The 18,895-nt window shown below is 44.4% G+C and overlaps 2 protein-coding genes across 2 annotated transcripts in view; one reads left to right on the top strand and one right to left on the bottom strand.

The window, feature by feature from the left end:
• The window catches only part of ZNF394 (zinc finger protein 394), a 481,244-nt gene that overhangs the window by 207,913 nt on the left and 254,436 nt on the right, over positions 1-18,895 (top strand). The window lies entirely within an intron of this gene.
• The window catches only part of LOC136403426 (myosin-16), a 60,625-nt gene continuing 45,783 nt past the window's right edge, over positions 4,054-18,895 (bottom strand). The window contains exons 37-43 of the mRNA XM_066382145.1: positions 16,671-16,863; positions 15,132-15,335; positions 13,698-13,823; positions 12,569-12,739; positions 11,772-11,972; positions 10,519-10,746; positions 4,054-4,445 (exon numbers count right to left, since the gene is read on the bottom strand). Coding sequence (XP_066238242.1) covers positions 10,546-10,746; positions 11,772-11,972; positions 12,569-12,739; positions 13,698-13,823; positions 15,132-15,335; positions 16,671-16,863 — 1,096 coding nt within the window. The 3' untranslated portion in view covers positions 4,054-4,445; positions 10,519-10,545. The remainder of the gene's footprint in view (positions 4,446-10,518; positions 10,747-11,771; positions 11,973-12,568; positions 12,740-13,697; positions 13,824-15,131; positions 15,336-16,670; positions 16,864-18,895) is intronic.

Raw genomic sequence — 18,895 nt, 5'->3', positions numbered from 1 at the left:
TTCACAAAACCATACAGGTTTCAAGTACACAACTCAACAAACCACCATCTACCCACTGCATCGTGTGCCTTCTGCCCCAGCAGTGTCTCTTTCTGTCTCCATTTTTCCCACCTCTGCACACCTCCACCTCCCCCCATCCCCCTTTCCCTCTGGTAATCACTACACTTTTGACTGTGTCTATGTGTTATGTCTATATGTTTTTTGACTAATCCCTTCACCTTCTTTCATCCAATAACCCCAATCCCCTCCCCTCTGATAGCTGTCAGTCTGTTCCATATATCCATGCCTTTGTTTCTATTTTGTTTGCCAGTTTATTTTGTTCATTAGATTCCACATGTAAGTGAGATCATATAGTATTTGTCTTTCTCTGACTGGCTTATTTCACTTAGCATAATAATCTCCAGGTTCACCCATGATGTTGTAAAAGGTAAGATTTCCTTGGGCTTTTTTTTTTTTTTTTTTAATTTTTATTTATTTATTTATTTTTTACAGAGACAGAGAGTGAGTCAGAGAGAGGGATAGACAGGGACAGACAGACAGGAACAGAGAGATGAGAAGCATCAATCATTAGTTTTTCATTGCGCGTTGCAACACCTTAGTTATTCATTGATTGCCCTCTCATATGTGCCTTGACCGCAGGCCTTCAGCAGACCGGGTAACCCCTTGCTGGAGCCAACAACCTTGGGTTCAAGCTGGTAGGCTTTTCCTCAAACCAGATGAGCCCGCACTCAAGCTGGCGACCTTGGGGTCTCGAACCCGGGTCTTCTGCATCCCAGTCCGACGCTCTATCCACTGCACCACCGCCTGGTCAGGCTGTTGTTGTTTGTTTTATAGCCATGTAGTATTCCATTGTGTAGACGTACCACAGCTTTTTTTTATCTAATCATCTGCAAATGGGCACTTGGGCTGTTTCTAGATCCTGGCTATTATAAATAATGCTACAATGAACATAGGTGTGCATATATGCTTTAAAATTAGTGTTTTGGGATTCTTAGGATATATTTCCAGTAGTGGAATCACTGGGTCAAAAGGCAGTTTCATTTTTAATTTTTTGAGAAAACTTCATACTGTTTTCCACAGTGGTTGCACCAGTTTGCATTCCCAACAGTGCACAAAAGTTTCCTTTTCTTCACGTCCTTGCCAGCACTTGATGCTGATTTATTAATAAAAGGCATTCTGCAAGGTGTGAGGTGCTATCTCATTGTGGTTTTAATTTGCATCTCTGGTGATTAGTGACATTGAGCATTTGTTTTGGCCATCTGTATGTATGTCCTCTTTGGAGTAGTTTCTATTCAGGTCCTTTGACCATTTTTAAATTGAATTGTCTTTCTCCTGGTATTCAGTTACATGAATTCTTTATAAATTTTGGATATTAACCTCTTATCAGATGTATTGGTGAATATGTTGACCCATTCAGTGGGTTGTCTTCTGATTTTGTTAGTGGTTTCTTTTACTGTGCAAAACTTTTTAGTCTGATGTAGTACCATTTGTCTATTTTTTCCTTTTGTTTTGCTTGCCTGAGGGGGTATATCAGCAAAATATTGCTATGAGAGATGTCTGAAATTTTACTGTCTATGTTTTTCTTCTAGGATTTTTATGATTTCATGACTTACATTTAAGTCTTTTGTCTAATTTGGGTCTATTCTTGTGTATGGTGTAAGTTGGTGGTCTAGTTTGTGTTTTTTTTTTTTTTTTGCATGTATCTGTCCAATTTTCAAAACACCATTTATTTTTATTATTATATATATTTTTTAGTGAGAGAGAGAGAGAGAGAGAGAGACAAGGACAGGAAGGGAGGAAGATGAGAAGCATCAACTCATAGTTGCATCACTTTACTTGTTTATTGATTGCTTCTTATATGCGCCTTGACCAGGGGATTCAGCTGAGCCAGTAACCCTTTGCACAAGCCAGTGGCCATGGGTTCGTGTTGATGATCCCATGCTCAAGCCAGCAACCCTGTGCTCAAACCAGATGAGCCTGTGCTCAAGCTGGTGACCTTGGGGTTTTGAACCTGGGACCTCAGCATCCCAGGTCGACACTCTATCCACTGGGCCACCATTGGCCAGGCCCTAACACCATTTATTGAAAAGACTATTTTTATTCCATAGTTTGCTCTTGTCTCCTTTGTCAAATATTAATTGACCATAAAGGCATGGGTTTATTTCTGAGCTCTCTGTTCTGTTCCATTGATCTATATACCTAGTCTTATGCCATTACCAGGCTGTTTTGATTACAATGGCCATGTCTGTTGGGCAAATAAGTTTGTGGAATTTGTGTTGTTTGGTTTTGCTCACTTTTATTAGAAGTGGTGCTGCCCATGTGGGGTGGCTGATTGCCTTCATGCTTGGGAAGGGGCTTGGTTATGCTAATGTGTGCTGGAGGAGGGACTTTCATGCCTGAAAGTTTTAAAAGGAGGAGCTAGGAGGCCATTTTGGGGGAGAGAGACCACCACATTGTTGCAGAGAGGAGAGAGGGCATGTGGTTGGAGGGGAGGAGGCTGCCAAAGATGGAGGCGTACAGAGGGGACTGAGTGAGGCCTTTGATTCTAGGAAAAGAATGGAGAAAGTCAGAGGCTTTGGGAGCCCTGAATGAAAAGGGAAGTGTATTCCTGCTGTGTGTATTTTCTCACCCACCAGTTGCAAGCAGGAATAAAGGATGGCCCACCAGTTCTTGGCTCTGTTGTTTCATTACAATCTGCCTGAATTAAATGGGACCCTGCACGGGCAAGGCAGCTGTGATGGTGGTCGCAGCCACTGGCCTTACAATATCATATAGCCAAACTATGATTTTTTTTTTCATTTTTCTGAAGTTGGAAACGGGGAGGCAGTCAGACAGACTCCCGCCTGCGCCCGACCGGGATTCACCCGGCATGCCCACCAGGGGGCGATGCTCTGCCCCTCTGGGGCATCGCTCTGTTGTGTCCAGAGCCATCTAGTGCCTGAGGCAGAGGCCACAGAGCCATCCCCAGCACCTGGGCCATCCTTGCTCCAATGGAGCCTCGCTGTGGGAGGGGAAGAGAGAGACAGAGAGGAAGGAGAGGGGAGGGGTGGAGAAGCAGATGGGCGCCTCTCCTGTGTGCCCTGGTCGGGAATCGAACCCGGGACTCCTGCACGCCGGGCCAACGCTCTACCGCTGAGCCAACCGGCCAGGGCCAAACTATGATTTTTGTCTGCCAATGGATTGGAGAGAGGCTGGAGTGCTAATAGTCAAAGGGAAGACACCATTTCCAGAGAACTGAGGAAAGGTGCATTCTGAGGGCTGTGAACTGGCAAGGAGCCCTCATAGTGTTGCTCCCTCTTCCCCGGCACTCTGAAGACCAGGAAAGTGAGGAGAGGCACAGGGCTGAGTAGGGTTAGGAGGTGATAGTAGAAACCCTGCCATGCGTGGGATGGTGGAAGGATTCGGGACTATTCAGCCGGTAGAAGAGAAAACCTGGAGGGACCATGAGAACGGTTTTTCATTAAGGTTGTTCTGCAGGGTTGTGGTTATCAAAACCAGGGTTAGCAAGGGACAGCACCAGGGGCCAGATCTCAACTTGATTTAAGGAAGAACTTTCTGGCAATGTCTGGAAGGACTACTTTGGGAGGCAACTCATTGCCTTCATTCATTCACTCCACACACATTTACTGTGCGGCCTGGCACTTCAGACCTGGCACTCTCTAGTTTCTGAGGATATAGCAGTGAGTAAAACACAAAATGACCTGCCCTCGTGGAGCTGACCCGCCCTTGTCTGAATATTCTGGAAGATGCCGAGGTGGATCACTCAGGGGCCTCATGGCTCATTAGCCTGGCTGGATCTTAACATCCTTCAGTGGATTCCAGAACTTCCTAAGCTTTCCGAAACCTAGATAATCTTCATATCTCTGAAAATACCCTTTCAAAATTTGCAAAGAACCTCACTAAGACTGCATGGTTTCTTCATGGTTTCAGTAGAAACAAGCCTGTGAATTAGACTGTAGGGACACAACAGCACTCTGAAACATTGTAAAAATTGCCTTTAGATTTGTAAAGGCAATTAGAAAAAAAAACAACACTTCAAAAGTCACTCTTTGTCATACTTATTTTATTTAAGCTGCACTGGGACAAGGCGTCAAAGCTGTCCATGTGAGCAATTATTTCTAGAGAACAGCCAGGTCACACAGACTTTACATATTCCGTCCTTGACATGAACATGTAGGACCTCAACTGAATCAGACCCACTGCCACTGTTTTCCAAGTGCTCATACAACTTGACACAGTCTCAGACAAGCCATGCTAATTTTAATTTCTCTAATGGCCGGGTGTTTGCATTTCCAAACCCATTTCCCCCCACAGCTATCCTTATTCTTTAGCACCTGTCTCTGGCTTGCACTTTCCTTTGCATAGTAAACATTCTCCGGAAGCCCCAGTTTTCCATTTTTATATATTTTTCCTTTTAATGGTCTGCAGTTGAGATCTGTATCACCCTAGAAGATGAGAGAGAGAGAGAGAGAGAGGGTGAGAAAATCCTTGTTGGCCAGAGCTGGGAGTTCCGACATCTTAGCCACTTCTTGCTAAAAAATGTCTGGGCTGCTTCTACTCAGGCTTCCTTCCTCGTAGTGGACACCACGGGCTCATACCTGGCTCATTCTGTATAAGTTTGTGATGGTTTAAAGCAGGGGTTGGAGGCCCTGGCCGGTTGGCTCAGTGGTAGAGCGTCGGCCTGGCGTGCAGAAGTCCCGGGTTCGATTCCTGGCCAGGGCACACAGGAGAAGTGCCCATCTGCTTCTCCACCCCTCCCCCTCTCCTTCCTCTCTGTCTCTCTCTTCCCCTCCCGCAGCCAAGGCTCCACTGGAGCAAAGATGGCCCAGGCGCTGGGGATGGCTCCTCGGCCTCTGCCCCAGGCACTAGAGTGGCTCTGGTCGCAACAGAGCGATGCCCCGGAGGGGCAGAGCATCACCCCCTGGTGGGCAGAGCTCGCCCCTGGTGGGCGTGCCGGGTGGATCCCGGTTGGGCGCATGCGGGAGTCTGTCTGACTGTCTCTCCCCGTTTCTAGCTTCAGAAAAATACAGAAAAAAAAAATAAAGCAGGGGTCGGGAACCTTTATGGCTGAGAGAGCCATGAACGCCACATATTTTAAAATGTAATTCTGTGAGAGCCATACAACGAACCGTGTACGTTATGTATTATCCAATAAAAATTTGGTGTTGTCTCGGAGGACAGCTGTGATTGGCTCTAGCCACCCGCAACCATGAACATGGCGATAGGAGATGAATGGATTGTAATACATGAGAATGTTTTATATTTTTAACGTTATTATTATTTTTTTATTAAAGATTTGTCTGCGAGCCAGATGCAGCCATCAAAAGAGCCACATCTGGCTTGTGAGCCATAGATTCCCGACCCCTGGTTTAAAGAAACCTTCCTTGGGCTTGGCATGCTCAAGCAGGCCTGAACTCTACACAGGCCATTCAGAGGATCAGAGTGTGGTCCCCTCAGACACAGTGCTTACAATGAGCTTGCCTGTGTTGTCTCATGAAGGGCCAAGAAGCTTGTTTTACTGTTGTGATATGTCTTTCCAAGAAAGAAAACTTACTGCTCATTATATCCCACAAAAAATGGATTTTAAAAATTGGCAAGATTTCCTTATGGAGTTTACGGAATACTTGCACCTAAGTAGGCCTTTCACAATCTCCCCCATGCTTATCCTGCTAGCTTCATCTCCTGCCTTCTCCATCACTCTTGCCTCATCATGAGCCCCTCTTCTTCAGTCATAATGTACCCTTGTGTCAATCCCACCCCTACACTTTCTTTTATTATTTTAGATTTTATTTATTCATTTTTAGAGAGAGAGAAGAGAAAGATAGAGAAAGAGAAGAGGGGAGGAGCAGGAAGCATCAACTCCCTTATGTGCCTTGACCAGGCTAGCACGGGGTTTTGAACCAGCGAACTCAGAGTTCCAGGTCAACGCTTTATCCACTGCACCACCACAGGTCAGGCCCACCCCTAGACTTTTGCATGTGTTGGATCTTCTGTTTAGAATTCCCTTTTTTCCTTCTATACCTAGTATGAGATCAGTTTTATTTATTCTTTTAAATTTCCATTAAATGTTTTTTAATTTTTATTTATTTTAATATCAGAGACTAATATTTTTATAAAATTCACTGATCATGTCCTTAGATGTCATGCAGTCTCAATTCCTATAAAAATTTTTAAAAACTTACACTCAATTTCTGCTCTTCTGTTGTCTCAGAAGATAACAAACAGGTACCACACACTGAGTGGCACTGCTGTAGATTTTTGAACAGGTCACATCCACTGTGGGCTGCTCTATAGAGCCACCCCAGGTTAAACCAGTTGCTCCTCCCCAGTGATCCCCTCCCATGAGATGCAAATACCACATCACAGGACATTTGCTCACAATCTTATGATAATTGATGTGTGGGTCTATCTCTCCACTGGATTCTGAGCTTCATGAGGTCAATGGTCTTTCTTTTTTATTTTTTTAAGATTTTATGTGGGACCATAAAATACCCCAAATAGCCAAAGCAATCCTGAGGAAAAAGAATGAAGCTGGAGATATCACACTACCTGACTTCAAATTATACTATAGACCCACGATAATCAAAACAACATAGTATTAGCAGAAAAACAGACATACAGATCAATGGAACAGAATCGAGAGCCCAGAAATAAAAACACACATATATGGATAAATCATCTTCAATAAAGGAGCCAAAAGTACACAATGGAGAAAAAAAAGCCTTTTCAATAAATGGTGCTGGAAAAATTGGAAAGCCACATGCAAAAGAATGAAACTTGATTACAGTTTGTCCCCCTGCACAAAAATTAATTCAAAATGGATCAAAGACCTAAATATAAGATCTGAAACAATAAATTACATAGAAGAAAACATAGGTACTAAACTCATGGATCTTTGCTGTAGAGAACAATTTCTGAATTTGACTCCAAAGGCAAAGGAAGTAAAGTAAAAAATAAATGGATGGGACGATATTAAGCTAAAAAGCTTCTGCACAGCAAAAGAAACTGACAACAAAACAAATAGCCAACTAAATGGGAGGTGATATTTGCAAACAACAGCTCCAATAAGGGGTTAATATCCAAAATATACAAAGAACTCACAAAACTCAACAACAAACAAGCAAACAATCCAATAAAAAAATGGGGAGAGGACTTGAACAAACACTTCTCCCAAGAGGACATACAAACGGCCAGCAGATATATAAAAAGATGCTCATCTTCACTAGCTATTTGAGAAATGCAAATCAAAACTACAATGAGATACCACCTCACACCTGTTAGATTGGCTATTATCAACAAGACAGGTAATAACAAGTGTTGGAGAGGCTGTGAAGAAAAAGAAACCATCATTCACTGCTGGTGGAAATGCAAATTGGTACAACCATTATGGGAGAAAGTATGGTGGTTCCTCAAAAAATTAAGAATAGAATCACCTTTATTACCCAGCAATCCCTCTACTGGGTATCTGTCCCCCAAATTTGAAAGCATTGCTTTCATAAAGCCACATGCACCCTCATGTTCATCGCAACATTATTCACAGTGGCCAAGACATGGAAACAACCAAAGTGTCCCTCGATAGAGGATTGGATAAAGAAGATGTGGTACATATATATATTGGAATACTACTCAGCCATAAGAAATGGTGACATAGTAACATTTTGACAACATGGATGGACCTTGAGAACATTATACTGAGTGAAATAAGTAAATCAGAAAAAGCTAAGAACTGTATGATTTCACACATAGGTGGGGTATAAAACTGAGACTCATGAACATAGATAAAAGTGGTTACCAGGGAGAGGGGGTGGGAGGAAGGGTGTAAAGAGGGACAAATAAGGTGATGGAAAAGGATTTGACTTTGGGTGATGGGTATACAACATAATTAACAGTTCAATGCTATAGAAATGTTTACCTAAAACCTATGTACTCTTATTTATCAGTGTCACCCTGTTAAATTTAATTTTCTAAATAAAATTAAAGATTTTATGTATTGATTTGAGAAAGAGAGAGAGAGAGAGAGAGAAAGGAGGGAAGGAGCAGGAAGCATCAACTCACAGCATTTACTTTTCAAATATGTGCCTTGACCAGGCAAGCCCAGGTTTCAGACTGGGGACCTCAGCGTTCCAGGTTGATGCCTTATCCACTGCACCACCACAGGTCTGGCAGGATGGTTTTTCTTATTCATCTCTGTATCCCATAGTACAGGCCTAGCCCATATTCAGAGCTTGACAGGTATTTGTGGGACTGAATATAATGCCACTGTGGACAACTAAACTCTGTGGGGTCTTGACTCAGTGCTGATCCACGTACTAGTTTGCTTAAGACATCTCATGGCTAGAGATGGCATATCTGGCCCTATGACCGATGAGAAGAAATGGGATAAGAGAATGAGGATGGATTGAGACATGGAGAACAGACCCCAGGGGCCCCAGCCTTATAACTTCTGAATGCTGTTGGCACAGTGGTATAAAGAGCAACTGGACCAGGGTTAGCAGACTCCAGGAATAAACAGTGACCAAGCCAAAGAAGGGCATATGCTTCACAAGGTGTCTAATTTTGGATGCTAAGACTTAGTAGTGGGGAGTAGCTGAAATTCCTCCTGAATGTGGATGGTTTAGGAAGCTTCATAAGTAACCCTTGCCAAAGAGAGATTAACAAAAGACCTCTTCAGGTTTTTGCCCTTAAAGAAGGTTACACATTAATCATAGGATTTGGCCAGAGGCAAGCTTCTGATCTAACTTTATTTCCTGAGCTATTACATAAGAATTAGAGAATTAAAAGAAAAATTCTGTGTCCTATTTTTTTATTTCCTTCTCGAGCAAATGGGAAGAACAGACTCAGCTTGAATTCAAATGTTAATGGGATTACTGTTTTTGGCTAAAAACTGAAATTGACCCAGTCCTGAAAGACAGCTAGCTATAAGTGAGAGGAGAATCTTACTCTCACTAAAGGCTGATTCACCCAGATGTTTGAACACAAGGCCAGAAAAAAAGTCCCAGAATCCATGGAGGTTGACCACCAGCCCATGGGCATTGAACCTCTAGCCCCCTGCCTCTCCCAACCAAAGCCAAGTCCTTAAGCTTGAGTTGTTCTGATTAATCTTAAACAGAGGGCAGCTTTTTCAATTTTTACAGAAATTAAGACAGCTTGCCTTTCCATATCTCAGGGCTTGGATGACAATGGGCAAGTCACTGAACTTCTCTGAGCTTCTTCTCCTCACCCGAAAGAGATATTTATACCTACCTCTCAGTATGAAACCATGTGCCTGTCTCTTGTGAAAGTAGGAAAAACCTCTGTTCCCTGGCTCCGTGTTTCTCTAAAGGGCAATTTCTGCTATAGCATTTGGTTCTCAACGTTGATCATACATCTGAATCACCTGGAGGGTTGGTTAAACCGCAGACACTGGGCCCACCTCCACAGCTTCTAATTCAGTAGGTCTGAGTGAAGCCCAAGAATTTGCATTTTTAACAACTTCCCAGGTGATACTGATATAGCTGCTTGTCCAAAGGACCACATTTTTGGAACCATTGCTTGTCTAGAATGATGTTCTTTGCCTCTCTCCTCACTTTTCCCTTTCTCCTGGGAAGAGGGATGGTTTATCTTACATTTGGAAGAAGGAACCAGGAAGGCAGGGATGAAGCCCATCTGGTCTCTACTTTTGGATCTACATGCAGGGTTGATGAGGTCTGGTTATTCCACCCCTTGGACTAGGGACTGTTCCCCAAGGAGAAAAGCTGTGGTTGTTCACTTCTGCAAGTACCTTTAATTCTGGGGTAAAGTATAATAAGAGTGCTCATAATGGACACCAATTAGATTCTCAATCTAGAACCATAGCATAATAAAACTTTTAATTGTTTCCTGTAGTCTTTTAATTGGTTCTGAATAAAGGAGAATAAAAAAGCACTGTTTTAAATTGTCCCCTTAAAATCCCACCTATGTGAGAGAGCAATCAATGAACAACTCAAGTGCCACAACTATGAGCTGATGCTTTTCATCTCTCTCTCTTCCTGTCTGTCTGCCTCTCCCTCTCTTAAAAAAAAATAAAAATAAAAAGAAATGATCCTGTTAATGTTAGAAATCTAAATTCAACCACTATCGATGAAATTGTCTAGAATAATGATATTGTGGGGGATGTGAAAGATGAATACACATTGCCTATAGCTTGCAAATGTCCCTATGGCTGTCCAATGAGAACAAGCTAGTATTCATAACCTATGTGCCAGGCCTAGTGTCAAGTGGCGTGGGACATGGAGCCTGCTTTCATTGAGCTTCCACTCGGAGGGGGACGTATCATGACTATCAGCACCTGTGATACAACTGTGATACGGCACCTGAGAGCCTTTTGATCCTAGAGCGGGAGTGCTACAGCTGAAGGGACAGGGGAAACTGGGGTTCCCATTGTGTGAGATCTGAGCGTGGGACACTAGAAGCTGGGCAGTGTAGAAGTCTGAAGGAGCGAAGGAGGAGCAGGAAAGGTGAACTTGTAACATGGCCACCGAGAGTGGAATCCACACCTACCGGCTGTGGGCTGAGACACAGAGAACGTCACTCCTCAGAAAGGGTTTTGGAGGAGCCTGTCTTGGACACCTGGATGATCTCCACAGAGGTGATGCCTTTGCCAGCCACACGGTGTCTGGTGCGCAGCTTGTTCAGAGCAGTCTCTGCCATGCCGGCCCGCTCCTCAGCGTCGTCTAGCTCATGCACCGTCTTCCTGTAGCGAGCCAAGGTCTGGTTGGCCTGCTCCTCCTGTGACAAAGACACAGTAGAAAATTGGGTGTGATTCTGGCTTGTTCTGGTTAAATGTGCTTTGTTATCCATTCTGCACTGTCATCCAAGAGTATAATTGTTCTATGAGCTTGTTACAAAACATAGCAGTCCTGCGTTGGGGTCATCCTCCAGCTCGCCATAGACAATATTGGCTCTGATGTCCATATTTCTAAATAAAATGTGCTCTGTTGCTGCTTCTAAAATTTGTGGTGTTAGGCAGTTGTTATTGGGCCTCACTTGGAAGTTGTGGAGTTAGCGCTTTCCTTTCCCCTGTTGCTCATTTCCTATTCCTCTATCTTCCCAGGAGAGTCACAGTTGTTCAGTTTAGACCATATTTACTCTATGCCTGGCCTCTATTCGGCCTTTGAGGGAGGGCTTTGGGTGGGTGGCTGGCTGATGGATTCAACACGGTGGCCCAGAACTGGCAGCAAATGACAGCAGAGCCAAGTATCTATGTCTTGGGTGATGGTGGTAGGTGGACATGTGGTATAGGATTGAGACTTGAAGCCACCATTTGCTAACCATTTGACTTTGACTTTAACATTGAATAATGTGACATAAATACCCCACAGGGCTATTTATTCATTTGTGAAATGGACTAAAAAATAACAGCATTCCTGCCTTGTGTCAGGAGGATCAAATAAGGGTGGGTCCTTGTGTTTAACAGTATGACCAGGAGGGAGAGGTTATCCTGGCCACAGTGGCAATGGAAGCAGGACAAAGCTAATACCTTCCTCAGTCTTGGAGCACACCCTGTGGTGGGTATTTCAGTTAACACAGGTGTTATTAAGGGGTAAGTTTGCTTTTTACATGTTCTTATTGCCAGTGCGTAGTGTCCAGTCCACTCCCCACATGATAGCGAGGATGAAGCACCATGGACATGAGACTCATGAGAGTCATCTTTTGGCCAATACTTTATTTCTTTTCCGTGGTTAATTCTAATCAAGGCTTGACACCTGGGCTGGGAAAGGAGGGAGAATTATGGACACGCGGGAAGCACCTACCGCCTCTTCAATCTGCCGCTTGTAGACCTTCAGCTTGTTCTGCAGCTTCTCCACCAGCTCCTGCATGCGCTGGTTGGTCTTGTGGTCCTCCTCTGTCTGGAAGACCAGCTCTTTGAGGCGACGCTCGTTCTTCCGCAGCGTCTTGACGGTCTCCACATGCTGTTTCTGCTCGCCATCCAGTTCTGTCTCTAGCTCCTTGATCTGAGGAAGGAAGAGAGAGAGGAACACGGCTAAGGGAATGTACGATTTCGAACTTCAGAGCTCAGTGACTTTGGATGCAAGTGTTGTGGCTACAGTGTCCACTTCCTACCCAGAGGTGAGCAGGTAAGCCCTGGACAGGAGGGTCAGGCCCTGCTGTAGTTGTCAGATGGTCATTCTCCCTGAGCCTGAAGTTTCTTCCTCTGGGAAATGGGGGAGGCAGGGGTCAGACAAGGTGACCAAACCTCCTGGAGCCTTCCATAAGGTAACATGCCATAAGGTAAAGACTAAGGCTTGTTTTAAATGAGTAATAAGAGAGGAATAATATTGGAAACTGAGTCTGAGAACAAATAAAGGAAGAATACTGGAAACTGCTCTGCTTGGAGGGTCAGGACATTCTGGGGAGAGATGACAGGGAGAAGAGAAGGAGACCTTTGTATAAGTAAATTAGAGCTGTTGACTCAATTTCCTTTTCTTTCCTAGCTCTGGGATAACCCAATGCCTCATCAAAGGCTGGGCATGGTTTTTGGGAAGAGACCTCCTCCCTCCTCAGCCTGGCCATATCTCCCCTTTCTGGCTCAGCCCAGTGTTGCCCTCACCCTGGTTTCCAGCTTCATGATTGTGCGTTTCCCTCCTTTCAGAGCCAGCTGCTCAGCCTCCTCCATCTTGGCCTGCAGGTCTTTGATGGTGGTCTCGTAGTTCTTCTTGATCTTCTCCAGGTGCATGCAGTGGTCCTGCTCCTGCCGGAGCTCTTCCGCCATGCGGGCGGCCTGTGGGAGATGAGGAGGGCACGAGCTGGAGCTGGTCTGCATCCAGGCTCAGCGTTCCAAGTGGTCCACTTGAGGGACCTCGCTGACACACTGCTGGGGTTTGGTGGAAGGGGGCTTTGTGCTCCTGCATCCTTCCAAGTGCAAGGGGAGGAGGCAGGCTCATGCACTCACAACCAGGCCTTCCGGTCCTGTGGACTCCACCAGCCTGCTGCTCTCCAGCCAAAATCTTTACTGGGGTCACAGCGTGGAGGGTGGGAAAAACACAGATCTGGAGTAGGAAGATGACGGTCTATATACCCTGTGTGACCTTTGGCAAGTTGTGTTAGCCACGCGTTCCTACATTCATTCCACAAATGTTCACGGAGGGCCTACTGTGTGAGGTGTATGGGTCAATGCTCTTGGGACATACCACCAAATCAGACCAATAATGTTTGCGAGCTCCTGGCATTGCAATCAAGTGAGGGGCCTGACAAGAAAACCTGTATTTTCTTAGTCCTAAAGTGGGGTGCATAGTGTCTAGCACTCAAGGTCTGCACGAGCCCCCAAAAGGATACTGGAGTAAACAACACTTGGCAGCACACCTTGCCAGTATCCACCCCGGACCCCCTGGGCACAGCACCCATCCTCCCTGTCACTAACTCTCCCTGTAAGGCTGGCTTGGTGTTCTTCTTTGCCAAAAAGCCTGCCCAAATGAGCTACATTGATGGCTGCTTTGCTCTGTGTCCCCAGGTTTCATGCTCTAACCTCTCACATGATCATATGAAGCTTGTAAGTATTCCTCTGGACTCCAGTCTCCTCACAGGAGGGAACCACATCCCCGCTGGCAGTGTGCTAGGACCCCATAGTGACTCAAAGGGGCGGCAGTGGCCTTCCCTGCCTGGGGTAGCTGCGACCTCAGCAGGCGACCTGGCCAGGGGTGCCCAGCCCCCAGCACTAGCAGCAGGCAGCACGCACTTACGTCGGTCATGGCTTTCTTCGCCCTCTCGTCGGCTGAGCGGAACTCACTGATGAGCTCCTCGTGCTCGTTGGAGATGCGCTGGACATCTGACTCCAGCTTGCGCTTGACCACCAGGAGGCTTTGATTCTGGAGGAGGATATGAAGGAATCTGTGAGACAGGAGTCTGCACAGCCCTTTTGTTTGCAGGAGAGAAAATGACCCTCTCCCAGACAGACGCTTGCCAGACCTCCTAACAGAAAATGGCTCTGGGACCCTTCTGCCCAGGTGACCAGAGGATTTGTAGTCTTCTCTGGGTTTTAGAGCAGAACTTGCATCATGAGGAGCCCAGGAATAATATTATTTAGGCCTAGGGAACATGGCAGCTCTTGAACAATCCTGAACTTAGAGCTGGGAAAACCCAGGTTCAAGATTGGGTACTTCTACTTTATGTGGATAAATGCCTTATGTCTAGGCTTCGGTCTTCTTGTCTCTAAATGGGATACTCCCTCTATGTCTCACACATTTTTCCGTTGGGTGAATTCACATGGGATGATGCCGATACAGGACTGCATTGTGAGCGGTAAGCAGTGCTGGCATTATCATTAGTAGCAGATAGGGCTTCCCAGTGTTGACCATGGATAAACCACTCAACTCTCTGGGCCATGTTTTTTCAATTGTGAAATGAATGTCAGGCTTTGGAATAATTCTAGATCCCTTCCAGTTCTAAAGCTCTAGCCTCAGCTACAGTTGGGGTCCTTAAAATTGGCTCAATAATCAGAACCTTCTGAGGAGTTTCTAAAAGTTTAGGTTTCTGAGGTCCCATCATAGACCCACTGGATCAGAATCTCCAGGGGAGACTCTGAAAGCCATCCTTTAAAAGCTCTCCGCAGCCTGACCAGGCAGTGGCGCAGTAAATAAAGCATCGGACTGGGATGCGGAGGACTCAGGTTCAAGACCCCGAGCTCGTCAGCTTGAGCGTGGGCTCATCTGGTTTGAGCAAAGCTCACCAGCTTGAGCCTAAAGTCGCTGGCTCGAGCAAGGGGTTACTTGGTCTGCTGAAGGCCCGTGGTCAAGGCACATATGAGAAAGCAATCAATGAACAACTAAGGTGTCACAACGAAAAACTGATGATTGATGCTTCTCATCTCTCTCTGTTCCTGTCTGTCTGTCCCTATCTATCCCTCTCTCTGACTCTCTGTCTGTCTCAAAACAAAATAAAAAAAAACCCTCTCTACAACAGTGTGCATGTAGTTAACACACTGTGCTATGCACTGAAAAATGGCTAAGATGGTATACTTTATGACATAACAAAAAATAAAAGCTCTGCAGGTGAGTTCTGAAGACTTGACTTGTGAGGACACTAGCTGCCTCTGAGTTTTGAGGGGAGCCCACAAAGTCTAGGCGCCAACCTTGAGTGTGATCCACAATGCACTCCCCAGGGAGCCGCCATCCTACCTGGACATTGACCTCGTTGTGTCGCTCCGTGATCTCCACCACCTCCTGCTCCAGCAGCTTGCGGGAGCGCTCGCTGCCCTCCAGGGCTGAGCGTACCTCCTCCAGCTCTGTCTGCAGCAGGCTCAGGCGCCTCTCCTGCAGGTTGTACTGCTCCCGCAGCTCCTCGTGCTGCCTGGCGTCCTCGTCCATCTGGACTTGCAGGTCCTGGGGGGCAAGAGGACACAACCTGAGCCCATCTCACAGGCTCTGGCATGGCTTAGGGCTGGCCAGCACTGAGGGTGCTGTGACCTTCACAGACATGGCTCAGGAGGAAGCTGGGGTGAGAGTGGGGAAGTGGAGGCCACAGAGGAAGAGAGTGCGGGGTGTAGACCTGCCCTTGCGGAGTTCACAGCCTGGTTGAGGTGTAGCTGGGCCATGGCCCAGGTGACCAGAGGGTTTGTCTGGCAGTGTAGTCAGCATGAGATCAAGGCTTACCTGATGACAGAGCACCTGGCGTTTACAGCAGGGCCTTTTCCAGGAGGCCTTCTTCAATAACCTTTGACAATTACACCCCCACTGCCTAATCCCCATCTCCCTTCCCCTGTCTTGTTATTTCTCCATAGCACTTACCATTTTGTACACTACAGTTTGATTCATTTGTTGCTTATTGTCTATCTGCAGAAAATTTTGTTATTTTGTCCATTTTCCTTCCCCTAGCACCTAATTCACTTGCCTAGGCAGGGCAGGTCTCCAATAAACCTGTGTTGAATGCAGGACCCAGCTATGCATGTTTTAAAGACCAACCTGATGATGAGGAGTGATAAAGGAGGACTTAAATTCCACTTGTGTTTATTTCTTAAGGTGAGAGAGTAGTGGGCACATGGGTATTTATATTCTTTATCTTTCTATGTCTGAAATCATTTAGAGCAGTGGTAGTCAACCTGGTCCCTACCGCCCACTAGTGGGCGTTCCAGCTTTCATGGGGGGCGGTAGCAGAGCAACCAAATTATAAATAAAAAGATAGATTTAACTAGAGTAAGTTGTTTTATAAAGATTTATTCTGCCAAATTTAGTGAAAATCTGACATAAAGTACTTGGTAAGTAATTATTATATGCTTTAACTTGCTGTAACTCTGCTTTATAGATTTTATAAAGTAAAGTTACTTCTCTACTTTATAAATCACTGTTACTGTGGAACCGGTGGGTGGTTAAAAAATGTTACTACTAACAGAGATACAAAAGTGGGCGGTAGGTATAAAAAGGTTGACTACCCCTGATTTAGAGTAAGTCAAAAATTTAAAAAATCAAGACAGTCCTAACTTCCTGTTTCCCTCCATTTTTTCCCTTATTCCAGTGGCCCAGGACATGGACTTTGGTGGTTGGGGCCTCTCATTTACACAGTCTCCTGGTCTCCTGCTCCCTGGACTGCCAGCCGCCCCAGGTGTTCACTCTCATGCCTTTATCCTAGCTGAAGGCATGCATGAAGTTAGCTTCCTGTAAGCCTGCAGCCTTGGGGTTGGCGTGCTTTGTAATTAGTTCTTCCCCCTCCCAGATCACTACCTTGATTTGCTGTTGTAGCCTTTTTAGTGTCTTCACAAGTTCACTGTTGTTCTTGTTGGCATGGTCCAGCTGGATTTCCATCTCATTCAGATCAGTCTCCATCTTCTTCTTGAGCCGAAGTGCCTCTGCCCGGCCCTTGGCTTCTGCCTCCAGGCTGGCCTGCAAAGACTCAATGGCCCGCTGGTGGTTCTTTCTGCAAGCCCAAGCAGAGAAGGCCTTGGCATACTGGGCCCACAGTTCAGTCTGGGCCCACTGTTCAGCTAAACCTTCTTACGTTAGAAGATTCTGAGCATCAACATGGGTAGGGCTACCATGTTGTGAGATTAAATTATCTTCCCTTAAAGTATTTAAGTGACAGAGCATCATGTTTTTGAAAAAGGAATGGAAGGTTTATGTTTACTGCATGTCTTTTGTGATCTTAATTTATTTAACATGCAAAACAGTCCTGCAAGAAAACATGCCAAAGATCATTCATTTGGCCCATGATGAAGTTGGATTCAAACCCAGATGCTGAGGTCTCTGTTTTTTTATTCATTACAAAATGTTAAGTTTTGGCTATACAAGTTAGATATATATCTTTCTTTAAAACACCAGTCATTTATTGATAGTATTTAATATATATTCATTATATTATAATCAACATAATAAACATTTCCATAAAGACCTCATATAAGCTACATTAATCTCCTTTTATAGGAGGGGACCAGAGGAGGTAATTTAGATGTTAAGAAGCATTTGTTTCATTGAGGCAAATAAATAATTAGCATGTAAAGATCCTGTCACCTGTTTCACATTGTGTTTGCCTCTGTCTCACCCCTGAATACCCACTATGTGTGGGTACTTTGCTGGATTTGCAGCACCTTGAAGTGTATTCAGTTTCCAGATATGGGGAAGGGTATCATGACATTATCAAGAGTGAACAAAGTTAGAGTTCACTTTTACTTAAAAATAAATATAAGCAAAAACTACAAACCATGTTGAAAAAAATTAAAGGAGGTCTAAATAAATGTAAAGACATTCATGTTTATGGATCAGGAGACTTAATATTGTTAAGGTGGGATTCAACGCATTCCACTCACAAAGGACCACATACTGTTTGAGCCCATTTGTATGAAATGTCCAGAATAGGCAAATCCAAAGAAACTAAAAGTAGGTTAGTTGTTGCCTCGGGCTGGGAGCAGTGGTGGTAGTGGTGGTGGGAAAAAATGGGGGTGATGAAAATGTTCTAAAATTGTAGTGATAGTTGCACAACTAAAAATCATTGAATTTTTTTTCTTTAACATGGGTAAATTGTATGGTATGTGAATTATCTTAACAATGCTGTTGCAAACACACACACATTCCATTTTACATTTTATGTACACACACACACACACACACACCTCTCACATAGTGGCATGGCTAGAAGTGTAGGGTGAGGGTCAGTTTTAGTCTACTGGCCGTAGAGTCACTGGGCTTCTTCTCACAACATGTTTTCATATCTAGAATTCCATTGAATCTTTACCACATCCCAGAGAGGTGATGAGGAAGCTGTCATCTTCTTGTCCATTAGATGGGATGATTGCATCTACCTCACAGGTGTTTTTTTCCAATTTTTAAAATTGTAGCAAAATACACCTAACAATAAATTTACTATCTTAACCATTTTTACGTGTACAGTTCAGTGGTATTAAGTAATACATTCATAATGCTGTGCTATCATCACTACCATCCATCTCCAGACTCTTTTCATATGATAAAATGGATACTCTATACCCATTAAATAACTCCCTTATTTCCTCTTTCCCCAGACCCTGGCAAATACCATTCCACTTTCTGTCTGTGGTTTTGACTACTCTAAGTATTTCGTGTAAGTAGAATTATACACTATTTGTCCTTTTAATAACTGGCTTACTTCTCTTAGCATAATGCCCTCAAGGTTTATTTATGTTGTACCATGTGTCAGAATTTTCTTTTTAAGGCTAAATAATATTCTGTTGTATGTATATGTTACATTTTGTTTATTTATTTGTCAAGGGACATTTGGGTTGACTCCATGTTTTAGCAACTAAAAATAATGCTGCCATGAAATGTGTGTAAAAATATCTCTTTTAGACCCTGCTTTAAATTCTTTTGAGTATATATCCAGAAGTAGAATTGCTAGATAATATGGTAATTCTAGTTTAAATTTTTTTTATTTTTTGTATTTTAAATTTTTTATATTTTAAATTTTTTTGAGGAATCTC

This window comes from Saccopteryx leptura, chromosome 4 (genome assembly GCF_036850995.1).
Source record: "Saccopteryx leptura isolate mSacLep1 chromosome 4, mSacLep1_pri_phased_curated, whole genome shotgun sequence".
NCBI classification, from domain to species: Eukaryota; Metazoa; Chordata; class Mammalia; order Chiroptera; family Emballonuridae; genus Saccopteryx; species Saccopteryx leptura.
Note: the sequence above shows the minus strand (reverse complement) of the source record. Positions and strands in the feature narration are given on the sequence as shown.